We start from the raw sequence: 23429 nt of genomic DNA on the forward strand, positions 1-23429 counted from the left end.
GCAGAACAGAATGAAATTAACTTAAAAAGAGAATGAATAAAGCAACATGAATTGCAGCAGCAGACCTGCCTACCAAGCAGAGTTCTTTCCTCACAAATACATTTCAGCAGGAGTGAACAAAGTATGGGCTGAACTCAGTGTCTTAGTCCTGTGCTACTTCATAGCTTCCATATAACTACTAAGACTGAACGGAGCTGTAAAATATCATTTAAAAATCTCAGATGTTTCCGGGTTGATGATCACAGCTGTAGAAGATTCTGAAATGGCTGCGAAAATAAAGTTAAATCATAAAAATCTTTTTGAGAGTTCATTATATGAGTGGTGATCAAATCTTCATAAAAAACTATTTTTAGAATATTATTGTGGTATAGAAAGTACAGTACAATCTCAGCAAAAACATCTATACACTACATAAAAAATAAACATAAATAAATATAAGGTTAACTTTTACAACCGTGGTGCTATGAAGAGGTTCTGCACGTACTGCAGGTTTCCCATCATTGAGAAAAACCTTATAACTATATCAAGAACAGTTAAAGTATTTAAGGGGTTCTTTGAATCATTGAGTTTCTATATTTAACCATTTTACTAAAGAACCATAAAAAAAAAACTCTAAAAAAATTTTAAATCATGTAAATGAAAATTCAAATCCTGGTAATATTGAATAAAACAAAACAAAAACAAAATAATTTTTTGATGTCTATGTTAAATGATATGTTAAAAGATGTGTGTGTGTGTATGCATGTTTGTGTTCTTGTATGTGTGTGTGTGTGTGTGTGTGTGTGTGTGTGTGTGTGTGCGTGTGTGTGCGTATGTGTTCATTTCTTCTAGAGATTTTTTCTCAAGTGTTGCCAGACAGAAGTCATTTAACTTCCTATTTGTGTCAATCTACATTATTTTTGTACTTCTAGCTGACAAGAAGATGCATCAACCTTTTCTCAGTTAATAAAATATATTATTTGGGTAGTAAAAATTGTGGTTTATTCATCAGCAGGCAGGTTTGGTGGGTCCCACAAGAAGCGTGAGCAAAGTACGATTCAGTTTGCCCGATACATGTATAAAATTCTGGATGTTGCACAGTAGCACATTTTCACATTTTTGCCATTTACCAGTCTTATCCAGAGCGACTTACAGTTTGATCATTTAAGGTAGGTGAAGGTAGTGTTAGGAGTCCTGCCCAAGGACAATGGTACAGTATAGAGTGCTTACCCCAGGGGTTCAAACCGCTGTCTGCAGCATAAAGGGCAGATGTGCTACCCACTATACTATCCCAAACATCACATAATATGGAAGTAATGTAATGTTGAACGTGATAAGAAGAGAGTCTCACATGTGTGTTTTAATTTAGCAGATTTTACTCACGAAAATAACATGTGGGGGGGGCTCATAAGGTCCCCTCAAATGTATATTTCCATTAGTGGGGTGAAAGGAGAAAATATGGAAAATTAGTAATAACAGCATCAAACACCAGCCCTGGGGCTTCATTAAAAAGTGACTGCGCACACCTGTGTTTGTGCCTTAATTATCTCGTGTATGTCTGACTACATGAAGCTGTCACAGCACATTTAACTAAAACAAATGAAGCGCCAGGTGTGCAGTTTCTCACATGTAAGTCACATGACCTCTTACAGGACTCCTCATGTATATATGAGTCTACACATTCATTATTAATACCCGTCCTCTGCATAATTACTGTAAACATGCAGTGATTTGAATAATGGAGCCCGTTTCCCCACTCATCTTAACCCTTCTCCCAGACTGAACATCTATTAGAGTGATAAAAGGATAAAATAAAGAGAGCACTGAGAAAAATAAACAGAAAACAACATAACAGAGGCAATTAAGACAATAACTCCATTTAAGAGTTCTTTTTTTATTATTTTCTGTTAAAAGGCACAGAAGGTTTTCAGAAACTCACCATATGACAGTGAAGATGTTCATGCATGAAATATGGAAGATAATTACATATACATTAGGGCTGAATGTGAGATATTGATGAGAGAAATTAATCTTCATGCAGGGACTTTAGATCAGGTCAGAGTGACAGCAGACACGACTGTCAGCAGCGAACAATTTATAAAATAGTTAGCCTTCAGAATACACAAACTCCAACGACAACAACAACAACAACAATAATAATAATAACAGGTCAATGCCTATCTATTCATTGAAATAACTCTAGCCAAATTCGTGCTTAAGCTGATTTGCATATTTCCCCAGATCCCATCCATTTACACATTTACATTCTCTTAATTTACTAACCTGGAATATTCCAAACTATATGCCCTTCAGCTGAGAGCCAGGCTGAGTGGGGTGCTCTGTTGGCAATATCAGCTTCACTCATGCCAACAAATCAGCAATACAGCAAAGCCAACATTAATATTCATTTAAGAGGGGACGTTTCAAAGTCATGCAGACAGTTTAGGTATTAAAAACATGCATCACCACAAACTTAATACATGCCTTTAATACCAAGTGCCTTTGAAAAACTGACTCAAACACAGATTCAGAAAAACCTTCCCTTGCAAACACTCCCTTTACTGTAAAGGCTCCGGGCTGCTTGTGTCATGCTTATTTTTAGATGGAAAGCATCTCATAGACCTGGCTTACAACTCACTCACTCACTCATTCACTCACTCAAACACTCATTTACTCACTCACTCATTCACTCACTCAAACACTCATTTACTCACTCACTCATTCACTTACTCACTCAATTACTCACTCACTCAATCACTCACTCAATTATTCACTCAATCACCCACTCACTCATTCACTCACTCACTCATTCATTCATTCATTCACTCACTCACTCACTCACTCACTCACTCACTCACTCACTCACTCAAATACCCACTCATTAATTCACTCATTCACTCACTCAATCACTCAATCACTCACTGATTCACTCACTCACCCACTCATTCACTAAATTACTCACACACTCATTCACTCAATTACTCACTCACTCACTCACTCACTCACTCACTCAACCACTCTTTCACTCACTCAATCACTCACTCATTCACTCACTCAATTACTCACTCACTCAATCACTCAATTACTCACTCCCTCATTCACTCACTCACTCAATTACTCATTCACTCACTCAATCGCTCATTTACTCACTCACTCATTCACTCACTCACTCACTCACTCACTCATTAACTCACTCACTCAATCACTCATTCACTTACTCACTCAATCACTCATTCACTCACTCAATTACTCACTCACTCAATCACTGAATTACTCACTCCCTCATTCACTCACTCACTCAATTACTCACTCAATCACTTATTTACTCACTCATGCATTCACTCACTCAATCACTCATTCACTCACTCAATCATTCACTCACTCATTCACTCACTCACTTAGTCACTCAGCTACTCATTCACTTACTCACTCAATCACTCACTCATTCACTCACTCACTCACCTACTCATTCACTCAATTACTCACTCCCTCACTCAATCACTGATTCCCTCACTTAATCACTCATTCACTTGTTCACTCACTCAATCACTTATTTACTCATTCACTCACTCACTCACTCAATCACTCATTCACTCACTCAATTACTCACTCACTCACTCATTCAATTACTCACTCACTCCCTCATTCACTCACTCACTCAATTACTCACTCCCTCACTCAGTCACTGATTCACTCACTCAATTACTCACTCACTCAATCACTCATTCACTCACTCACTCACTAAATCACTCATTCACTCACTCAATTACTCACTCACTCAATTACTCACTCCCTCATTCAGTCACTAACTCAATTACTCACTCACTCACTCAATCACTCATTTACTCACTCATGCATTCACTCACTCAATTACTCACTCACTCACTCAATCACTCATTTACTCACTCATGCATTCACTCACTCACTCACTCACTCAATGTGACTCATTCACTCACTCAATGACTCACTCACCCACTCAGTTACTCACTCCCTCACTCAATCACTCATTCACTCAATCACTCACTGATTCACTCATTCAATTACTCACTCCCTCATTCACTCACTCACTCAATCACTCATTTATTCACTCAATCATTCACTCACTCACTCACCCACTCATTCACTCAATTACTCACTCCCTTACTCAATCAATGATTCACTCACTCAATCACTCACTCAATTACTCAATCACTCAATTACTCACTCACTCATTCACTCACTCAATCATTCATTTACTCACTCACTCACTCACTCCCTCACCCAATCACTCACTCACTCAATCACTCATTTACTCACTTAATTACTCACTCAATCACTCAATTACTCACTGCCTCATTCACTCACTCACTCAATTACTCATTTACTCACTCATGCATTCACTCACTTACTCAATCACTCATTCACTCAATCACTCACTCACCCACTCAATTACTCATTACCTCACTCAATCACTCATTCACTCAATCACTCACTCATTCACTCACTCAATTACTCACTCACTCATTTACTCACTCACTCAATCACTCACTCATTCACTCACCCATTCACTCAATCACTCACTCATTCACTCAATCGCTTAATCACTCAACTTCTCACTCATTCACTCACTCAATCACTCATTCACTCACTCACTCAGTCACTCAGCTACTCATTCACTTACTCACTCAATCACTCACTCATTCACTCACTCCCTCACTCACTCAATCACTCACTCATTCACTCACTCACTCACTCACTCACTCACTCACTCACTCACTCACCCACTCATTCACTCAATTACTCACTCCCTCACTCAATCACTGATTCAATCACAAGTCAGTTAAAAGTGTAAAATGTGTTTTTAACTTTGAACCAGTGGGTTCAACCAGTCAGTAGAGTGATCCATATAAGTTAAAGCATAAGTAACTCATTAAGTGCAAAGTAATTATATAACATTAGTGCACAATTCATCGTGTCATATCATTCTAAAGGCGAAATTCATGTTTGTCTGTAATCTTTGATTGACTTTTTGACTTTTACTTGCCTCTAAATGGTATCTGACGTACGACTGTCTTGAGTCACTGTTCCAGTGGCAGGAAAAATTAAACTATAATCAATATGTTAGCACATTTTCCTTCCCACCACCCTGACCAAACACTGAGAGAGAACATCCGCCATCACCTCCACTCCAGACTGCACGTACATACCTGCTGCAGATAATCTCCTCACTTTACTCTCTCACTGTCAGTTTTTGGCTGGTTGTAAAGTAACCATCTATACAACCCCAATTCCAACACCTACGTTCAAATAAATACACTAAAAAGACAAGAAATTTAATGTTCAAACGGATAAACTTTATTGCTCTTTGCAAATATTCACTCATTTTGAATTTGATGCCTTCAATTGGAATTGGGGTTGTAAGTTACTTTAGTTCATTTAAGCTGGCAACACACATTCATGTTAACGGGAGTGAGGGGGTTCAGATATCTGGCAGTATGTGTACTGTTTTCTAAAGTGTTATGCCATGTGACTTTGTGACACTGTGAGGCAGGTCAGCTAATGATGAAGCGGCATGTACACACAAACACAGTCCATCTTTTGCTCACGTTACTTACATCCTACAAGAATTTATTTTAACCTGACTTTTGTAAGAAAAGCACATGCAACACATGCTAAAAGGCTAGACTTTTCTTTGCTGTAAAACAGATGGTCTGAGCATCAGTATTTGACTCCATCTTAGTTTCAGAACACTCGCTTTTCATGCTCCAATCAAATGCTAAAGAACAAAATAATGTCCTGCCCACAATTATTTTCTGCTCTAGTATCCTGTTTCATTTGGCAATATGTCACTCTAATGGAGCAATATGTAAGATAATATGCAACCTGTGGAATTCATACTCCACACAGTCCCTCCTCCTCCCTTTTAACTCCTCCCTGTTTACTTACTAGTCTGGAAGAAACGTTGCGAATTCAACATCAAACCTCATGCCTTTACTTGCCAAATGCTGTCTCCATCAGAGGGAAGCAACAGCAATGTTAATTCTTGTTTTGCTTTTCTTTATATCACATCCATCATAATACATTCTTTCTGTGTTGTTTCTTGTCGGTGTGAAGCCAAATCTCACATCCCTGTCTTGATTTTACTTCCCAATGACCCTCGGCCAGAGTTAGCATATTTTCATCATGCAACCCCTTACAGTTAACTGCGAAACTTCACTGATTTAATTCAGTTGTGTGCTAAAAGTGTTGCGTTTGTTTACAAATATTTTGAAATCCACAAAATGTCAGGCACATTCACAGCTACCGATGCCTTTTGAGGTTCTCCCCAGAGTTGTTGATTGACAGCTGTTATATGTATGATTCACCCAATAACACTGCTGAAACTAAGACCGGAAACCAAGTGAAGTGAAGTCAGGATGAGGATTTGACACTGGGTGCCACACCAGGGGTGGGCACTGCTACTTCTTCATCCTCTCATGTTGAAATGATGGCAGAGCCTGCTTATGAGGAGCCTGGCCTTTTCCTATTTCCCACATTACAACAAAAACATGACTGCAAAATGCCAGAGGGTGCCCACAAGCGAGTCCTCAATGAGTGGAAGCAAATGGAGCTAAATGGCTAAAAATGAAAAAAGTTTCTAATCACTTGCCCAGAACTTTCCTTTAATTTTAGAAAGCAGAAGGACGTATTTCAACAAAAAAGCAAAGAAAATTTTACCTGTATATTCCTTTTTTTCTACAGCAAACAGGCTTTGGGTAGCAGAACGCTGGCATTACTGCTACTGACTGCTGATTGGTTGGCAAAAAGAGCAGCTCATTGGCTGTTCCCACTCACGTCATGGAAATATATGAGGCAGCATTTTAAATCCCTAAAAATGTTTCACATTCATTTTTTGTTTAATATTTTACATTATCTTTTCTAATTGTACATTCTGTGCAAGTCAGTCACTGAACTGCAAATCAGAATGTACATACTAAACTGAACTGAACTCTGTGGTGGTCTTGCTTTGCTTGACCTTGCTGTGCTCTCGTGTGGATTTACTCTGTGTATTGTCTGTAGCTGCTGTTGTGATTATTGAGCTGTAGTTGTTGTGGTGAAAAGGACAGAAATGCTATTGAATGGAGCTGAAAAATTGAATTGTGGACAGGCGCTACTGCAGAACACATGGGAGGCTGCAGCTCTATGTCATGTAGAAGGATGGCTCATAGCCTTGGTAGAAAATAAGGCCGAGCGCAGCTGAATGAAGTCCAGCGAGGTCCGCACTGTGTTGGCTCTCATGGCTGCAGGCTTTGGACAATGATGATTTCATCTCTACAAGCACATGTGCACAATCAGGCACATGCACACACGCGCACGCACACACACACACACACACACACACACACACACACACACACACACACACACACACACACACGGGGTCATTCCATGTCAGATCACCTGGGTACATTTCAACACCGCCAAGCACAGTTACAGCATGAAAAGTGATGTTAAGGGCATTTTAGAGCATCTGTTTATGAAAAAAGAAATGAAATGTAAATCATTTCCACTGATGCCACGTTACCTTTGATAACAGCTACTGAGACGTCTGTTCACTCAGTCAATTCATAAGCGTGGCTCAGATTTGTGTTAAATTTGGTTGTTGTGGGAATGATAAATCAGCAGAATCCAAAAGAATAATAGAAAATGAATAATTAAAAAAAGTCGTATATTAAAGGGTCAATATCTTACACTTTTCATGCATTTAATTTTTTTCCCCTTTTAGTTCATTTATAATATTTGTGAGGTTTTTAATTAATGTTAAGTTAATGTTTATTATATTACCATTTTTCAAACGCAAATGTTCTTGCAGCTTAATTTCCACGTATAGCCATAAGCAAAAATATGAACTGTTTTTGTGATGTCACAAAACCAAAACATTTACATATTTCTGCTATTTGTCATCCTGAGGTTCAGCTATATAAAATATAAAATAAAACAAACTTTTGCAGAGGCCACAATCTATGCTTTATTTTTTCCATTATTTTAAATTTAGAAAACAAAAGGTGCCCAAACATTTGCATACGACTGTATGGGTTGCGAACACTAGGCAGTAAATATTCTCCTTTGAATGCTTACCGATGTTTATATTTTACATCAAGAAGTGAAATACATTCACTTGACATGGAGCCATTAACTAAACATCATGTGCTGTAATTTCCCATTTAGTGAAATGTTCTACAGGCTTCATCTTACCAGTGTAATATCGGCCTGACAGAGGGGTCATGTTGAAAACTGAGATGATTGTTTCTCCCAGACAAAAGGCTGAGGTCAGTGCTATTGCCCATGTCAGTGGTCCTAAAAGCTTAACAATAAGACACTTTTGGGAAACTGGGCCCTGATTAGTTAGTTTCAGGGTGATATTTAAAAATAATTCTATTTATTTTTATGTACCAACGTTTTCAAAAGTCTGGGTGTCCCTGGTAAAATTGCGTTTTGTTGATTTTCTAAGTGAAAATGAACACATCCTCTACAGCGACAGCAATACTGCACAATTTAACACACAATCACTGTTTATTTGCTGAAGTTAAAATAGTAAAAGAAAAAAATAAGACATAGAATGTGGCCTGACTTTTTACTTTTCCAGTATGTGAATAGACAGAAACTGTTCAGCAAAATGTTCATTTGTTTTCCAAGCCTGACAAATGTTGTCTAGGGATCTTGAGATATCTCAAGCTGTCTTGACATATTTATGCCATTATCATGACAGAACACGTTATCTTGATAAAACAAAATAATTTTGTGCCTCAGTATTTATATAAATAACTCTGTATCTCAAGAAAACAACATTCATAATTGCTGTGATAGTGACATAAATATCACAAGAGCCTGAGAAAACAAATGAAATGATTTTGGTGCCCATCTCTTTTTCACTGACAAAATGTAAAAATATAGGGAAACAAACAGAAGTGTGGATCCATCACCCCTCAATGGCTTCCCTAGTTTCCTGTAGAGGATGTATAAACCTTTCACCGAGAAAATCAATAAAACGTCATTTGACCAGGGGTATTTAAACTTTTGCACACGACTAAATCTTAGTTTCAATTGTAACGTTTGTACTTTACTGCTGCACTAAGACTAGTAGCCTGCAATATGTAGGGTCTCCCTTTTCTCAGAAACTTTATGGGTTTAAAAATACGTTTCTCAACACAACCAGAAAATACTCCTGATCTGAGACCTAATGATTATTTCATTTAACTATGCTCTTGTATATTATTCTCAGATTTTTTTATCTTAATTCTAGCCTTTTTGTGAATGTTTCATAGCAGTCTTTGTTTTAGCTTCAGCTTACTATAATAACCCTGCACACTGCCTGATGAAAGGTCATTTGGTAATTAAGTCACATGCATGAAGCATATACATCAACATTCACTGGACATGAAGTGTTTTAAGCCTCAGTCTGTCCACAGTGCATTTCATTAGCTTCAAAGATTACACTTGAGCACATCTATTAAAAACAATAGAAGCCATGGAACGTCACTAATGACCTTAATTATGTGTTTATGTAACCGATCACTTCATGCCTCTAAATGGTTATTGTCAGATCATTTCTATGAAACGTCTTGACCACTCATGGGCATATAAAGTCATTTGATCTCTTCAAGCACACTGAGCAGAAGGGAATAAGCCTCAAAAATCCTCAAGTCAATCTATACCATTCTTAATGATGTTAATCTAGTGGCATGACTGAGCTGAAAGCAGCTGAAGGGAAATGCAGAGAAAAGGCTGGTCATTTTATGTTGGCATTTGTATGGATTCATTGCAAAGAGAGCATTATTTGTAGACATATATGAAACAAGAGGGGTTTATTCGTTTTTAGGAACAGAGCTGTCAGGATCTATAGGAAGAACCCCATAGTGATATAGGTGGTCTGCATGAAAGCACTGGGTTTAACAGAATAATATGGTAAAAAATCAATTGTACACAATTTTCCGCACACCCCAGATGTGAGCCAAGACATGTTTGGTGTCCAAATTTTGCTTTTGTTTAATTTACTACTAGAGCTACCAGGCTAACAATGCTAACACACACTAGAAGTCAATAGTCACCCAAATCATTGTCATAAATGTATCCCAAAACTCTCGACCACCTGCTCATTCATTTGTCAATGTGGTTTAGGACACAATATGACTTACTGTGAACAATACAAATGAACAGAACTTCACTGTGTAGCAGAGCTTCATGCTGCAAGCAGTCCTTTAGACAAGTGTTTGTGTGAATTCCACTACCTCCACAGAATTCAACGCCCCTTCATTTGCACACACCTCATGCAGGCATATGGGCTCTAGGTGTGCAATGTCAGTCATTTCTATTGATGAATGTATATCTTTCACTTGGAAATGTAAGATTAATAGTTATTTATAAAAAGAAACAACACAAATTGCAAACATAATCTGTAGCATGCATATGGCTTCATGAAGTGTTTGCACACAAAGAGAAGTCCCAATTCAGCACAACCTGCTATCTAAAATGGTTTCAAACATCATTCAGCTACACAATGAACCTTTGTTCATTTTTATAGTTCACAGTAAGTCATACTGTGTCCTACATCACATCGTCTGCATGACCTTAATGGAGAGCTGGATGCAGTTTGAGAGAAGCTTGGGGATGTCATTTTGGAAATGATTTAGGTGACTATTGACTTCTGGTGTGTTAGCAACATTAGCCTCATATCTCCAGAGCTAAACTACAGAAACCATGGATACCAACCACGTCTTGGCTAATCCACTACATCTGAGATAAGTCCAAAAAATTTTAAACAAAACATTGTACTATATACTTCCACATAGGCCAGAGAATGGTACCAGATGTGATATGAAGCGCTAGACAAATCATGTAATAAATGTAATGAACTCTTCATATACATGTGGTTAATATGTAATGAGTAGATATCAGAAAATATCAAGAGTGAATTAACATAATTAAAATTTATTTTCAGAATGTAAGCCCTGCAGGGACGTTAAAATAAGAAAAATGGAATACTTGAAAGAGTAAAGTTTATTTTTAAAACCAAAGCCCCCTGTAATAGCCTAGAAATCCATCCCAAGTATACCTACTGATTCAAACACATTTCAATAATAGATATCTGCTGACTCGTGGAGAAACAGAAGTGAGCAGAACCTCAAGATTGAAAATAAAAAAGAGAAAACAACAGCTCAGAAATCTGGATATTCTGCCATATATTTACAACATAGAAGGAAAAGGAGCAATCAAAGTAATAACAAGCAATTACTGACACAACATAACTGCAAAGCAGCCTGTTAATGTGACATGTTGACAGCACACACTGAGCATTTCAAAGGGATAGTATAAACATATTTGGGTCATTTGTGAGCATGTTTAATAAATTACATCATTCTCTCATCATACAACAAGGTCATCGGTCCCTGAAGCAAGGTTAGTGGTCACTCAAATGACTTGGGGCAAAGTGATCTCCAAAGCAAGATGGAATACAATCAGTGTAGTCCTCTACGTATAAAGAATATCATGCTATTGGAATAAGAAGACAAAATCTGCTGTGCAGTCATTATGTCTGGAGTACATGAGCATATAATACAAATCAATTGCAGCAAATATAATACTGATATATGCATATGGCCAATAATAAAAATGCAATATGATATGGGTCATGAATATCTTGGAGCAAAACCTGAGACAATTTTTTTTTATTAGGAGTACACACTGCACCTCAAACCACCTTTAGTCTACAATCCAGCTCAAAGGAACACAGATGGGAAAGGAATAAAAAGAGGTTAGGTGGAGTTTTTGGTCAAACAAACAGTGTCAATGGACCATACAACAGTTTACATAAGGCCTACATTAACATTATTGGACTCAAACATTCATCACAAATGCTTGAGTCATAATCTCTCACTTAAAAAAATACACATGCTAAATGCTATACAACTACTGACAGAAAGAAACCATTGGAAACAAAAGTCTATGTACGATACCTAAAACGTTGCCCTATAATGTATATGTTGGCATTATGGAAGTCATTTGCAGGCCCTGATTTAAACATTCCACAACACTGGTAGTTATGCTCTTATATGTTTTGAACTGTGATGAGTGCACAAGCATTACTTAGTTACATGTACTGAAGCACTTACACGAAATCTGTGAAAAGTGATCTATATCAACCCAAGGCAGATGGAAATCATGTCCCAAAAGCATGTCATAACATGACTATATACGAACAATGTCCATTCATACACATTAATATGTTCATATCAGTAAAAGTCTAAAGTTGAACACAACTGCTGATGGAAAAAAAAGCAATGCTGACACTTGTGAAACCACAACCGTAAATACAGAATATTGCATTTCTATCATCTGGTTTAATACAAAGGTCATTTTTCATTTGTTCTTGGTATTCTAATAATGGTGGCTTGTTGGCATGAATCATTTGTAGATGACCCTTAATCTAAGTCGCAGGTCTGTAGCAAATTCAGTGGAGCTGACATCTCCTCTCACGATTTTAACAGGTTGGTACAAGTTTATAAAGGGTCCCATTTGCATCATGCGGATGTCCCATGGCTTCAAAATTTCAGCAGTTATGTACAAAGAGTCTTTATAAAATTTATTCTGTGTTTGTGTGTGTAAGTAGATATGGATCTGAAGGTGTATGTGATGAGAAAGCCCGTTTTAGTGCACATTGTCTTCCACTGGTACCCTTCACAGAAAAGCAAGGGTTTGCAAGTACAAAAAAAGCTCACGCTCACCACAATGGCGCACAAATACGTCCTTTGAAAAGAGAAAAAAAAGTCTCATTTTACCTCTAAAATGGAAAAGATAATTGTAAAGGGGAAACCACCCAGATCTGCGGCTTAATTCACATAGTAAAGCCAATAGATCAAATTGAAGAGGGAAAAAGCAGCTGGGAATATTATCCGTGACCATCGATCGATGGCGTTGACGTCTGTAAGGTCAGGGATTTTGATTTTGAGCTGGGATGAGCGCCGGCGCAGCCTGGCTTTCTTGGGCTGCGCATTCCTGTCCAGGCTGTGGCGGGCAGCTTCATGCCGTGGCCCACTCTGCTTCCGGTACTGGATCCCTGAGTTATCGAACACCATGGAAGTGGAGTTGCGGGCCTCGCTGACGCTGGTGGTCACCTCGTTTCCAGCCACCTCGTTGTGGATTTCCAGAGTAGTCAGGAGGATGTTCCCTTGGGAGTCCACCTGCAATCAGAGGAAAGTCAATATGGCTATGGATTTTATAAATTACTGATTGTAACAGTGATAAAGTTTATTGCCCAAATCATCACGCAGTATGTTATAATAAGTACAGTGTATAGTATATAGTGTAAGTAAGCATAATGAGCATGTCGAATGTCGATATCCCAAACCATATCAGCATGTGATATGATTTGCAAAAGCATCCTTTTGTACATTTTGAGGATGTACACATCATGAATTGAGGAGATCTACAACCACATTTTAATGATGAGTTAGAATGGAGATGCTCAAGTGAAATATGGCAGGAAATAGCTGTTTTTCGCTAAGAGCAAAGGTATAATGTTCTAAATGTTCTATAAAATGTATAAATTAAGTTGCAATTGGTTTCATAAATCAGTTTACTATGTGGTAAAGTGCATGCAATCAGGTACTTGATTGCACCAAATAAAAAGCACAAGGGAATTAATAGACAGTGTGTGTAAAACTGACCTTTAAGCTGCATTATACCAACAATTATGATGGTTCTGTGTGTATACTGCATGTTGGCTTTGTATGTCATTCTAGAATATTTATACTGCATGTGTACTTTGTCACAATGTGGTATATCTTATCTAAATCATCAAACCATTTTATAAATAATATGAATAACGTTTAATACTATATGTGTGGAAACCAATTTAACTAGATTATATGAGCTGATTGTATGGATTGTGTTATATGACAAGGGCACAATATGAGGCAATTTATTAACTCTAATTTATTAACTGAAAAAAAGTCCCCTTAACAAAATGCTTGCTTACAGTATCAAGTCCCTAACATTCTATCAGAATATGATTAGCAGTAGAAAATGTAATGACTAAAGTAATCAGTATTTCTCAAAAACAAAATCATCATGTTGTGGTTATTTCCCAAAGGAATCCTTTGTGTGCCTCCAAGAAATCCATTGTTTATTTACTTTTATCCCTGAGTCTCTGCAGTAATAAATAATTCAGAAGTAGCAGAAACATAATTATAGCTAAAGCATCCCAGTAATGATGTGAAGCAGTGATGGTGTAATATAAAGTAAAGAGTACTGAAACAGAATGCAGAACTCTAATTTGAGGAAATTTTAAACACGTTGGTCCAAGTGACAACGCGCTAGTGAACTGCATCTGAAACTAGATGTGCACAAAATGGAGAAAAATATGACATGAGACAGCAAAAAGAAAGAGTGCACCAGAATTATTACACAAATGCACAAAATGCATGGCTAAGAAGGAAGCTCTGAGCTTGCATGTGCTTTAGAAGGAAAACTTTTCATGGCAAGTGGGCAAAGTTTCAGAGGGAGGTTAGAGATACTGACATAACAGCCAGCAATACATACACTCACCCCTCGTGAGTGACGGTGGCCTTGTACCTGATTGGACTGTTTAACAGATGAAGGCTTGCAATTCCCCCCCTCCTGAACAGACTGGCCAGAAAAACACAGAGAAGAGTTCCTCTTCATGTTTCAGCTTCATTTTTTATATCAGGAGTTTAAAGCCTAAACCTTGCAATGCATTGACTAGAACATTCTGCCTCAGAGTTGCTTCAAACTGTAGCAGTTGTACATTCTGACACAAGCTTACTGCAGAACTAATCAAGCAATGTGTCGTGTGCAGTGTTCCTATGTAAAAGGTAAACTACTACAGAACCATAGGTGTAAAACCAGAGTCTAACTCTTTATGTTGACAATATGTCTATGGAACTAATGCTGCAATGTTCTAAACCACTGAAGAGAGCTTGCAGAGAGAGATGTTCCAGAAAGCTCAGTTATGTTCATGTTCTTTTTCTAAAATCAGAATGTTTGTAAAAAATGGCTTTCATGCGTCATATTTGTGGAATTTGTCCATTACAAAAATATGAGAATAAAAAATAAAACATTGGCCTTTTTCCTGTGTCGTATGGTGGTGGTGGGGCCACATATTAAGAGTAACTGTAGCTGGTAAAGTTTGTAGAGTTTATAATTCTAAGTATTTTAATAAAGAAACCAAATGATTCCAGAAAACCTGTTATCAAAGGTTTTTAATCAGAATTATTTAATTGTGCAATTTTTTTGTGGGATCTTTTTTGCTATCAGTTCTAAAATGTGTTTTCTTCATTGAATACATTTTTTATTTTTGGACTGAAGCATTATTTACTTTGATGTCAATCCATCTGGGTGTGAAACTAAAAGTACACTAACTCAGTAACTCAATCTGATTTCAATACTAAGAGCTTTGTTCTTTCTTTATGGCATTTTGTGTAACTCTATCCATGAAGCCATATGATCTGTGGGTAATCTGTTTTGTCTTGAGTTCATTCTCTTCTTTCAACAAAGATAGCCTTTCTGAAATTACAGCTATAGCTCATAGCCGGAACTATGCAGTGAATGTGTAACTGAGACACTGAGACAATGTGCAGACCCTAGAAACTAGAAACAGGTATTTGTAACAGTTCTACAATGACAGGAATAAATCATAATGACTCTTACCTTGTTGCCGTCATATTTGGTGCGGTCGTTGTTGGCTTTCTCTGCCTTTTCAGCCAACTTTTTCTGCATCTGTGGGCCTCGGCCAAAGAAGATGTAGTTGACGAAGGCATACTCCAGCAGGGCCAAGAAGACGAAGACGAAGCAGCCCATCAGGTACATGTCAATGGCTTTGACGTATGGGATCTTCGGCAACGTTTCTCTCAGATGGGTGTTGATGGTAGTCATGGTCAGCACGGTTGTGATACCTATGGAATAATACAGATATGACATACATGATAGATATCTATGATGGTTATGAACTGGCAAAAAACAATATCTATGGCAAAAAGCAGCTATTTCTGTCATGTAATCTGTTCTTTAATTATGTGACTTCTCAATGCTGCTGTCACATGTAGTAGTTCAATTTAAAGTGAGTGAACTTAAATTGTGACTCTGATGTGACAAATGAACAAGGACAAGTACTTTCATTAGCCAGGTTTCCATCCAACTGTCAAATTAAATTCAAGCGACTAACTGAAATGTCCCAAAAATGTTATGCAGATAAGGCTGAGTTTCCATCAGCTTTGTATAAGAAATGAAACTCTCTATGATATATTCATAAAAACACTTCTGAGAAATATGGAGGACGTTAACAGAGAAATCTTTAATGTTGGGCAACTTCACTGCTGTTTAATTTTATGTACATATCTCAAGAGTGCAAAAACAAAATGCAATGATGTAATAAAATAGCTCAAGATGAGCTGTGTTTTCTAGCAACAGAAAATCAGCTGACCTTTTTTTTTTTTTTGCAATTAGCAAATATTTTTCCATCTTACTTTATCACATTTCTTTTTTTATCAACAAAAAAATGTATTGATGTGTGTACAAATTTCCATGAAAATTTTGGAGATATCTGATACTGCAATTTACAATTTTATTTGATATACCAAAATAAAAATACATGGATGGAAACTCAGCTATTGATGTGAAGTGCCGCTCTTTTGACGCACCAAAAGATATTTTTAGTAGCTCCCACTTGTGGAGAATCTTCAGCCTGTGAAATATGAGTGAGTGTATGTGTGACTGAGTGAGTGAGTTATAAGCCAGGACCATGAGGTGCTTTTAATCCAAAAATAAGCCCTTAATGATTTCAATTCTGTTCTAAATGTGAGTGCACAGTAGTCATTCTTGGTTGAATGACTCCCACCTGTCAGAATAAAAACAAAAGAAATAAAAACAAACTTCTGTCATGAGTTGCCATGCTTACTATTACTGTGCAGTCTAATGTGCAGATCTGCCAGAAAAGTGTTTTTATAGCCTTTAGCTCCATTTGAATATTTTTTCAAATCTGACTTTGGTTAATTATATACCTTAAATTGTATATACCTATAGATGTCACATACCTTCATCACATTTGTAGGATTATTGCTTTTTACAAGCTGGCTACAAAAAACACAACGGGTGCATAGTGCATTTTTTCTGTTTCTGAAGAACAGTAAGTATAAGAATAATGCTAAAAAATATTGCATTTTACTGAAGAGTCAAATATGATTGTTGGTCATATTAAGTTAATGAATATTACTGTGTTATTGGAATGTGCATTTAATAGGGAATTTATCATGATTAGGTCTGTTCCTGGTTCTTGCAATGAAAATTAAATTGAATATAACCTCACATTAAATATGTATGATGAAAATCAGATCATACCGCAATATTAGAAAAACCTAGTTTATAATGGTATTTTCATGTACTGAAAAATGCTGATATGGACTCTTTCAGACCTGCCCTCACAATGTGCTGTTTTTTTAAAAAACATCTCAGCCCTGCCCTCACCAAAGTCTGTTCACGCCACTGTATTATAGAGATTGAAAACATGGTTGCACACAGAAAGCTCTAATTCCACTAGCTCATACATTTCACTGCAGTACTATGGTGGACATGCAATCATTCTAGTGGTGGATTTTATTTAGTTAAACAGAAGACATCTTTAAATGTGTCGCCACAGACATGATAGGATACGATTAACATGCAACCAGTTCAGAAGTTCATCAGCATCAGAATAATGTAGCACTGTGGGCCTCATGGACAGTATGTTAACAGTACAGTGCCTAGGATTATGATTCCATTCTTTAGCCAGCATACAGCTTTCCCAGTCAGGTGATTTAGGAAGTCATGGAACAACCAGAGCAGACGTAACACTTACTGTACAGTCTTTAGCCATCTGTAATCTTTAGTGGGCTTCAGAGAAAGACAAAAGAATTGCTGTCCTGGTGCAACCAAAATAACCAATAAAACACAGTTTGGAAATAAAGACACGTATGAGGCCTTATACATAGAAAGAACACCATGACACTGAGATTATTCAGAGTCTCAGCCAAAAGAAGTGTGATGAAATTCTTCTCTTTTGACAGCTCTGCTCTGCCGCCCACCATGAATCTGGACTCTGTGGATGGGTGCTACAGATTGAGCTCTGTCAGAGTGCAAATGCCAAAAATGAGCTCTGCTTACTAAACCCAATTACACAATCACACTCTCAAATCTCACAGTGAATCATCCACTTGTGATGGCAGCGTATGCATTGTAAAAACTCTCCTGTTCACATTACATTCTCATGATTTAAGTTATTTTCTATATGGTTGCTCAAAGGTAACACACCTTCTGATGGCTACCACATGTTTAAAGTGTCTCTTAAAAGCAACCAGGTTGTTTAAAAGCCAGCAAACAAGGATGCAATGAAATGATATAAAACTTTGAAAAATCAAGCCTGTACTATGGCCAAATCAGAGACATAAGAAATGAAACCAGAGATATGCATGCATCAACAATGCATATAAAACAGCATAGATGATCAACGTACTTGGCAGCAATCTAAGGAGAAAACTTGATGGTGATGGTGATTTGTTTTGCATCTTTTTTTTTTGGGGTCTACTGCTTGTTATCCTCCTCGTAAAGATGTGCACATAATGATATTCATTTTTCATGGCCATAAGTATCTTGCAGACTTCACTACATGATTTGAACACACGATGCAGATTTTCTTTTCACATCCATGTACATTGTACTTGTGCATTATGTTAATCTATTCTATATACTTAGCGAGCCTACTTGGCAGAAAATATAATTGTTTTTTATTATCCTCAGACAGACATGAATGACAACTAACAATGGAGTATGTTTAGCTATGAAGATCACTTAGTGTGTTTAATCTCTTAATATTCCCAGCAACAAATATTTAATAAATATTTAACCATAAGAAATTTAAAACGGTAAGAATCCTCGTACTCTGTATGTAGAGTTTTAGTTACAGCAGGTTGCTGGAGCTATGTGCCTTGATCTGGTTCTGGCTGCTTGATAACATGTCATAGCTAACAGCAGTACTCCCTTATGCTACATTCAGACTGACAACTCAAATCAGATTTTTGGCTTGTCCGTATTGTACCCAGACTGATTTTTGTTAGTCTGGACAGCACCCTTAAGAAACAAATCCGATTTGCCTGCAATCTGGACATCTGGACGAACAAATGGGTTTCAGCAGCATGATGTGATGTTCTTGTCTTAGGCACATTTACTTTCTCATACTGCCACTCTGGTTCTGTCAGTGAAGTGTCCCTAAATCCTACTTGAATATACTGATAGTAGTCTATGGGCCTAAATGTTCTATGAAATGTCTTAGCACGTAGATACTGTAGAGACTTCAAAATATAATATTCCATTAAAACAAGATGTAACTAGAAATCTGCAGGTGTTACTGTTTTGCTATATATTAATTTTGCTGCCATTTTGATTAGCATTTAAAAAGTGTAATTACAAACTGTACTGTGCAAGTCAGAGGCTTGAGTCGGTCATTTATTTAATTTCCAGTCAAAGTGACCATTAAGCATGAATTGTTGATTGTTCAGGAAAATATGTTTAAGGGGATTAGCTATATGATAATCCACTTACATAAGGAAGGAGAACATAAAAAATAAGGATTAAGGATAAAAAAACAGGATTCAAATCTTTTTATATAGACAGAGAAAGTGGGGCTCCTAACAGCCACAAAAAGCCTAGCAGACCACCAAAACCAACACCATCAGATAAATAAAAATGTCAGGGGAAGACATAAAGCATACAAGCACCATGCTCTTTCATTGACTAATGACAGACCACATATGTGCTTTATATCATGTAACATTCAAAAATTCATATTAACATAACTGCAACATCCACTTCAGCTACCCCCATAGTTATATTAATCTGCTTTATATTTTATGATCATGCAATGCTCTGTTCTTGTGTTATTAATATCACTTAACACAGTGACACAATGTCCTCCACAGCATTATGTTCAATATTTCACTCCCGGTTTCTGGCCAGTAGGCTACTTATTTAGTATCTCTGCTCTTCAGTAAATCACATCCTGACGTTAGGCAGCTTGTGTGTGAGGAGCAGGGTAATGAGGGAGGATGGAGCTCACGGTGCTCTCGGCCTGAGTTCTTTCTCAGTAACAGGGCCAGCAGAAACCACTTAAATCTTCCTTTACGCGACGTAGCTCTAACCTAGTGCTGACATTTGGGTTTGGACCTTCCAGTTTCCTAGGGGGTGCTGTGCAGGTACCAGACTGGACCATGACACTAGAGCTGTGGAGGAAGAGGAGTGGTCTCTTCATAAACATGAACACAGATCAGAACTTGCTTCAGTCTGTTTACATGAAGATGCCACCATCTTGGAACCGAAGACTGACTGAGCACACAGTAGGCAAAGGCATTTTAGGCAAAATTGATATTTGTTTTTAATGTCAGCTAAAGTTTAAATACAGACATTTTAAGCTCATAATAGGCATGTAAGTAACATATTCTTTACTTTGTACATCTCAGCTCTTTTGTGAAGGCTTGAACTCAAAATCTTTTATTACTCTTGCGTTAGCTTATTGGCTTTCTGTGTACATACTCAAGGGATTGCAGAATATATCAAGTTACAGAGAATATATTGTGTAAATCAGTTAAAGAGAATCTGTCAGCAGTGATGTTCAATTGGCAATTCATCATTTGGTTGAATTGTATGGCCATGGATTGCAGTAACTAGGTTTATGAAGCGACATGCATGCATCTGAAGCTCCATGCATTCTTGAGACGTTTTGTTTGTAACACCCATTTTCCTGTTATACTTTTAACTCAATTTCAAGAATGTCTCAGAGACAATTCATGAGACATAAAACAATAACTTAAAGAATAAATGACACTTCCCCAATCTGATATTTTTTTCTATAATCTATAATAGTCTATAATCTATAATATCACAAATCAATGTAAAAAATAAGCTGTATAACGTTTTGTTCAGGCTAGCAGTTTTAATAATTCAAACACAAAGTCAAGAATTAATAAAGCTGATATACGGTCAAAAGTGAAACCAGTTTAGAATCGCAAACCGCAAGACAGCTATTCCGCTTAGCAAAAAGCCGAATTTACTACTCATCTAACCAATTACTCCTCAATTAGTTTCTCAGAATTTCATGATTATTCAAGAGTTTAAAAATTCTGACCTACCCTTCTATAATACAAGTAGTTCACAAACACTTTCCTGAATAGGTTAGCAGTAGCAAGTATGTTAAAGCCTAAAGATTAATTAGTGTGGGCCACAGCAGTTTACAGGGAACCTTGTTTCTGGTACATTCATTCCCCCTTGGGAGGGCTGTTATCTGTTTAATGAGAGAGGGCTCTGTCTACTGAATGCAAAGTGGGCCTGGCCTAGTTTTTACCCTGACCAGTCACATTAACATTTAAAACTACATTTAGTATGATTCCTGGAATTGCAGTCCAGACATGCCATAAATTACAGTATAACTGCCCTGAGCTGTACAGATACTGAATTCTAAGAGAATGTATGTGTTTTGTTAATGTTTTTTCTCCTCTGGCCAAGCACATGGCTTTAATAATTGAGTAAAATAATACATTGTGAAGACAGTATGAGGAGGGTGCCACATTTAACAAATTATTTCGATGAATAAGAGTCACTGAGTTCAGACTTAAGCTTTGGCCAATATATGCCATTCCACAGAATTTGTGTTAAGGCAAATAGCCCCTGAACATAATCTGAGGACACCATATGTTCCACATATATAATGACTTGTTTGGTGTCAGCGAGTTCATTTACAGAACTAGGCTTAGAACTAGGTTTAACATGAGAGATTTGCCCTCTAAAAAAGCCAATGAAAAACTTGTGCAAAGCATAGAAAGTCTCATTAAAATCAGACATATAGGCAACTAACCTTAAAATTAATGCTGCTGACATGCTGTCCCTGTCAAAAGTACAGAACATCAATACTTACAAAAGATTATATGTAATTATTTTAAGAGGTGATAAATCTTTGAGACACACTACATAAGTGTAGCTGATGAGCCACCCTGATTAAAAAAAGTGGCACTCCTTAGGACTAAAAATGTCAAACATAAGTACAATAATTACAGCATAAAAATGGTGTATGATAAAAAACTGAGACAGAAACAAAACAAAGACACTTGTATGGGCCAATAAACATCAAGACTGGACATTTGAAGACAGAAAGTCAGTCTTTATCGCCATTGGCTTCTTTCATTAATTTCTGGATAAAACAAACACAAAATAAGTCATTATAGCTGAGGATTTATTGGCTTACAAGCCTTGTCTTTGAAACTCTAACATAAATGACAATCTTGAGACAATGCTTTGAGTTTTGAATTTTTAAAGCCATAGTATATATTTTACAAGAGAAGCCCACATAATATTTGATATTTTTTGTTTTTTTCTAAAATAAAATCTACAAAATTTATTTGGATAAATGAATCTCAGTTATATCAGTTACAAATGCTTCTAAAATAATCATATAATACTGACCAAACTGTGCTCTGCGTTTTAAACTCTCAGATATTTTTCCTCTCTTCGGCTTGTGTGTTGTAATTTGATTGAAAGTGACTAAATTAAGAAATTCACTATTAAGCACGGCAAGGCAAGGCAAGGGAAGGTTATTATATAGCAGATTTCATACACTGCATTAATTCAAATTGCTTAAGAAGTCAGCACACACAAACAGTGAATACGGTACCAAAGTATTTGACTGATGTCAAATATTGAATACCATTTAATTTAATTATAAACAAGAAAAACTCCAGCAAGTACACTCAACCAAAATATATCCACCCGTTGTTTTGCCTAAACTATTTTGCACAGATCTGACAACTCTGTCATAAAAATAACATAAGTGGTATTTGTCACTGCACTCTAACAGTTCTTTTTCAGGTCGGAGTCCCCAGATTAAGAGGGGACGTTTGTGGGTGGATGGAGCATATGCTGGCTTACATAACCCCAAAAGCAGTGTGTCAGTGTGGAGGTGCAGCACAGGCACAAAGCGCACCACATCGATTTGTACCTGAACAGGTCACAGCATGGGAAGATCAAACTCCCTAGCCGCTCAGAGTGGAGAGCAGAGGAGTTACCTAACCAGACCAAAATACACCTTCACATGCACTGTATACAGCACTGACTGCAGCATGAACTCTCTGCTCGGTTACATTTAGCAGCACCACTTTCAACACACATCACTAGATCCTTAGATAATGGGAGATTTATCTTCCTACCTGCAAGTCTGGGAATTCTTAAGCTTTTACACCAGGGTTGTTTGTTATATATATGTTATATATATATATATATATATATATATATATATATATATATATATATATATATATATATTTAAAGCAATAACTTTGCACAAAAAATATCTATTTCCCTAAATGGAGTATATCAATCAGGACATTTTGGTGTCTTGCTAA

At 37.0% G+C, this 23429-nt stretch overlaps 1 protein-coding gene across 4 annotated transcripts in view; it reads right to left on the reverse strand.

Moving 5' to 3' along the window:
* Positions 1 to 10977: 10977 nt before the first annotated feature.
* gabrb3 (gamma-aminobutyric acid type A receptor subunit beta3) overlaps positions 10978 to 23429 on the reverse strand; it is a 108853-nt gene continuing 96401 nt past the window's right edge. For 2 of the 4 annotated variants that reach the window (XM_017720545.2, XM_017720553.2), the window contains 2 exons: positions 15664 to 15908; positions 12825 to 13175 (listed from right to left, as the gene is read on the reverse strand). In XM_017720545.2, the coding sequence (XP_017576034.1) occupies positions 12825 to 13175; positions 15664 to 15908 (596 nt within the window). Of the gene's footprint in view, positions 13176 to 14541; positions 14623 to 15663; positions 15909 to 23429 lie in introns of all 4 variants that reach the window. The other 2 variants (XM_017720525.2, XM_017720536.2) reach the window with 2 other exon arrangements.

The sequence above is a fragment of the Pygocentrus nattereri genome, chromosome 26 (assembly GCF_015220715.1).
Source record: "Pygocentrus nattereri isolate fPygNat1 chromosome 26, fPygNat1.pri, whole genome shotgun sequence".
In the NCBI taxonomy this organism is placed as follows: domain Eukaryota; kingdom Metazoa; phylum Chordata; class Actinopteri; order Characiformes; family Serrasalmidae; genus Pygocentrus; species Pygocentrus nattereri.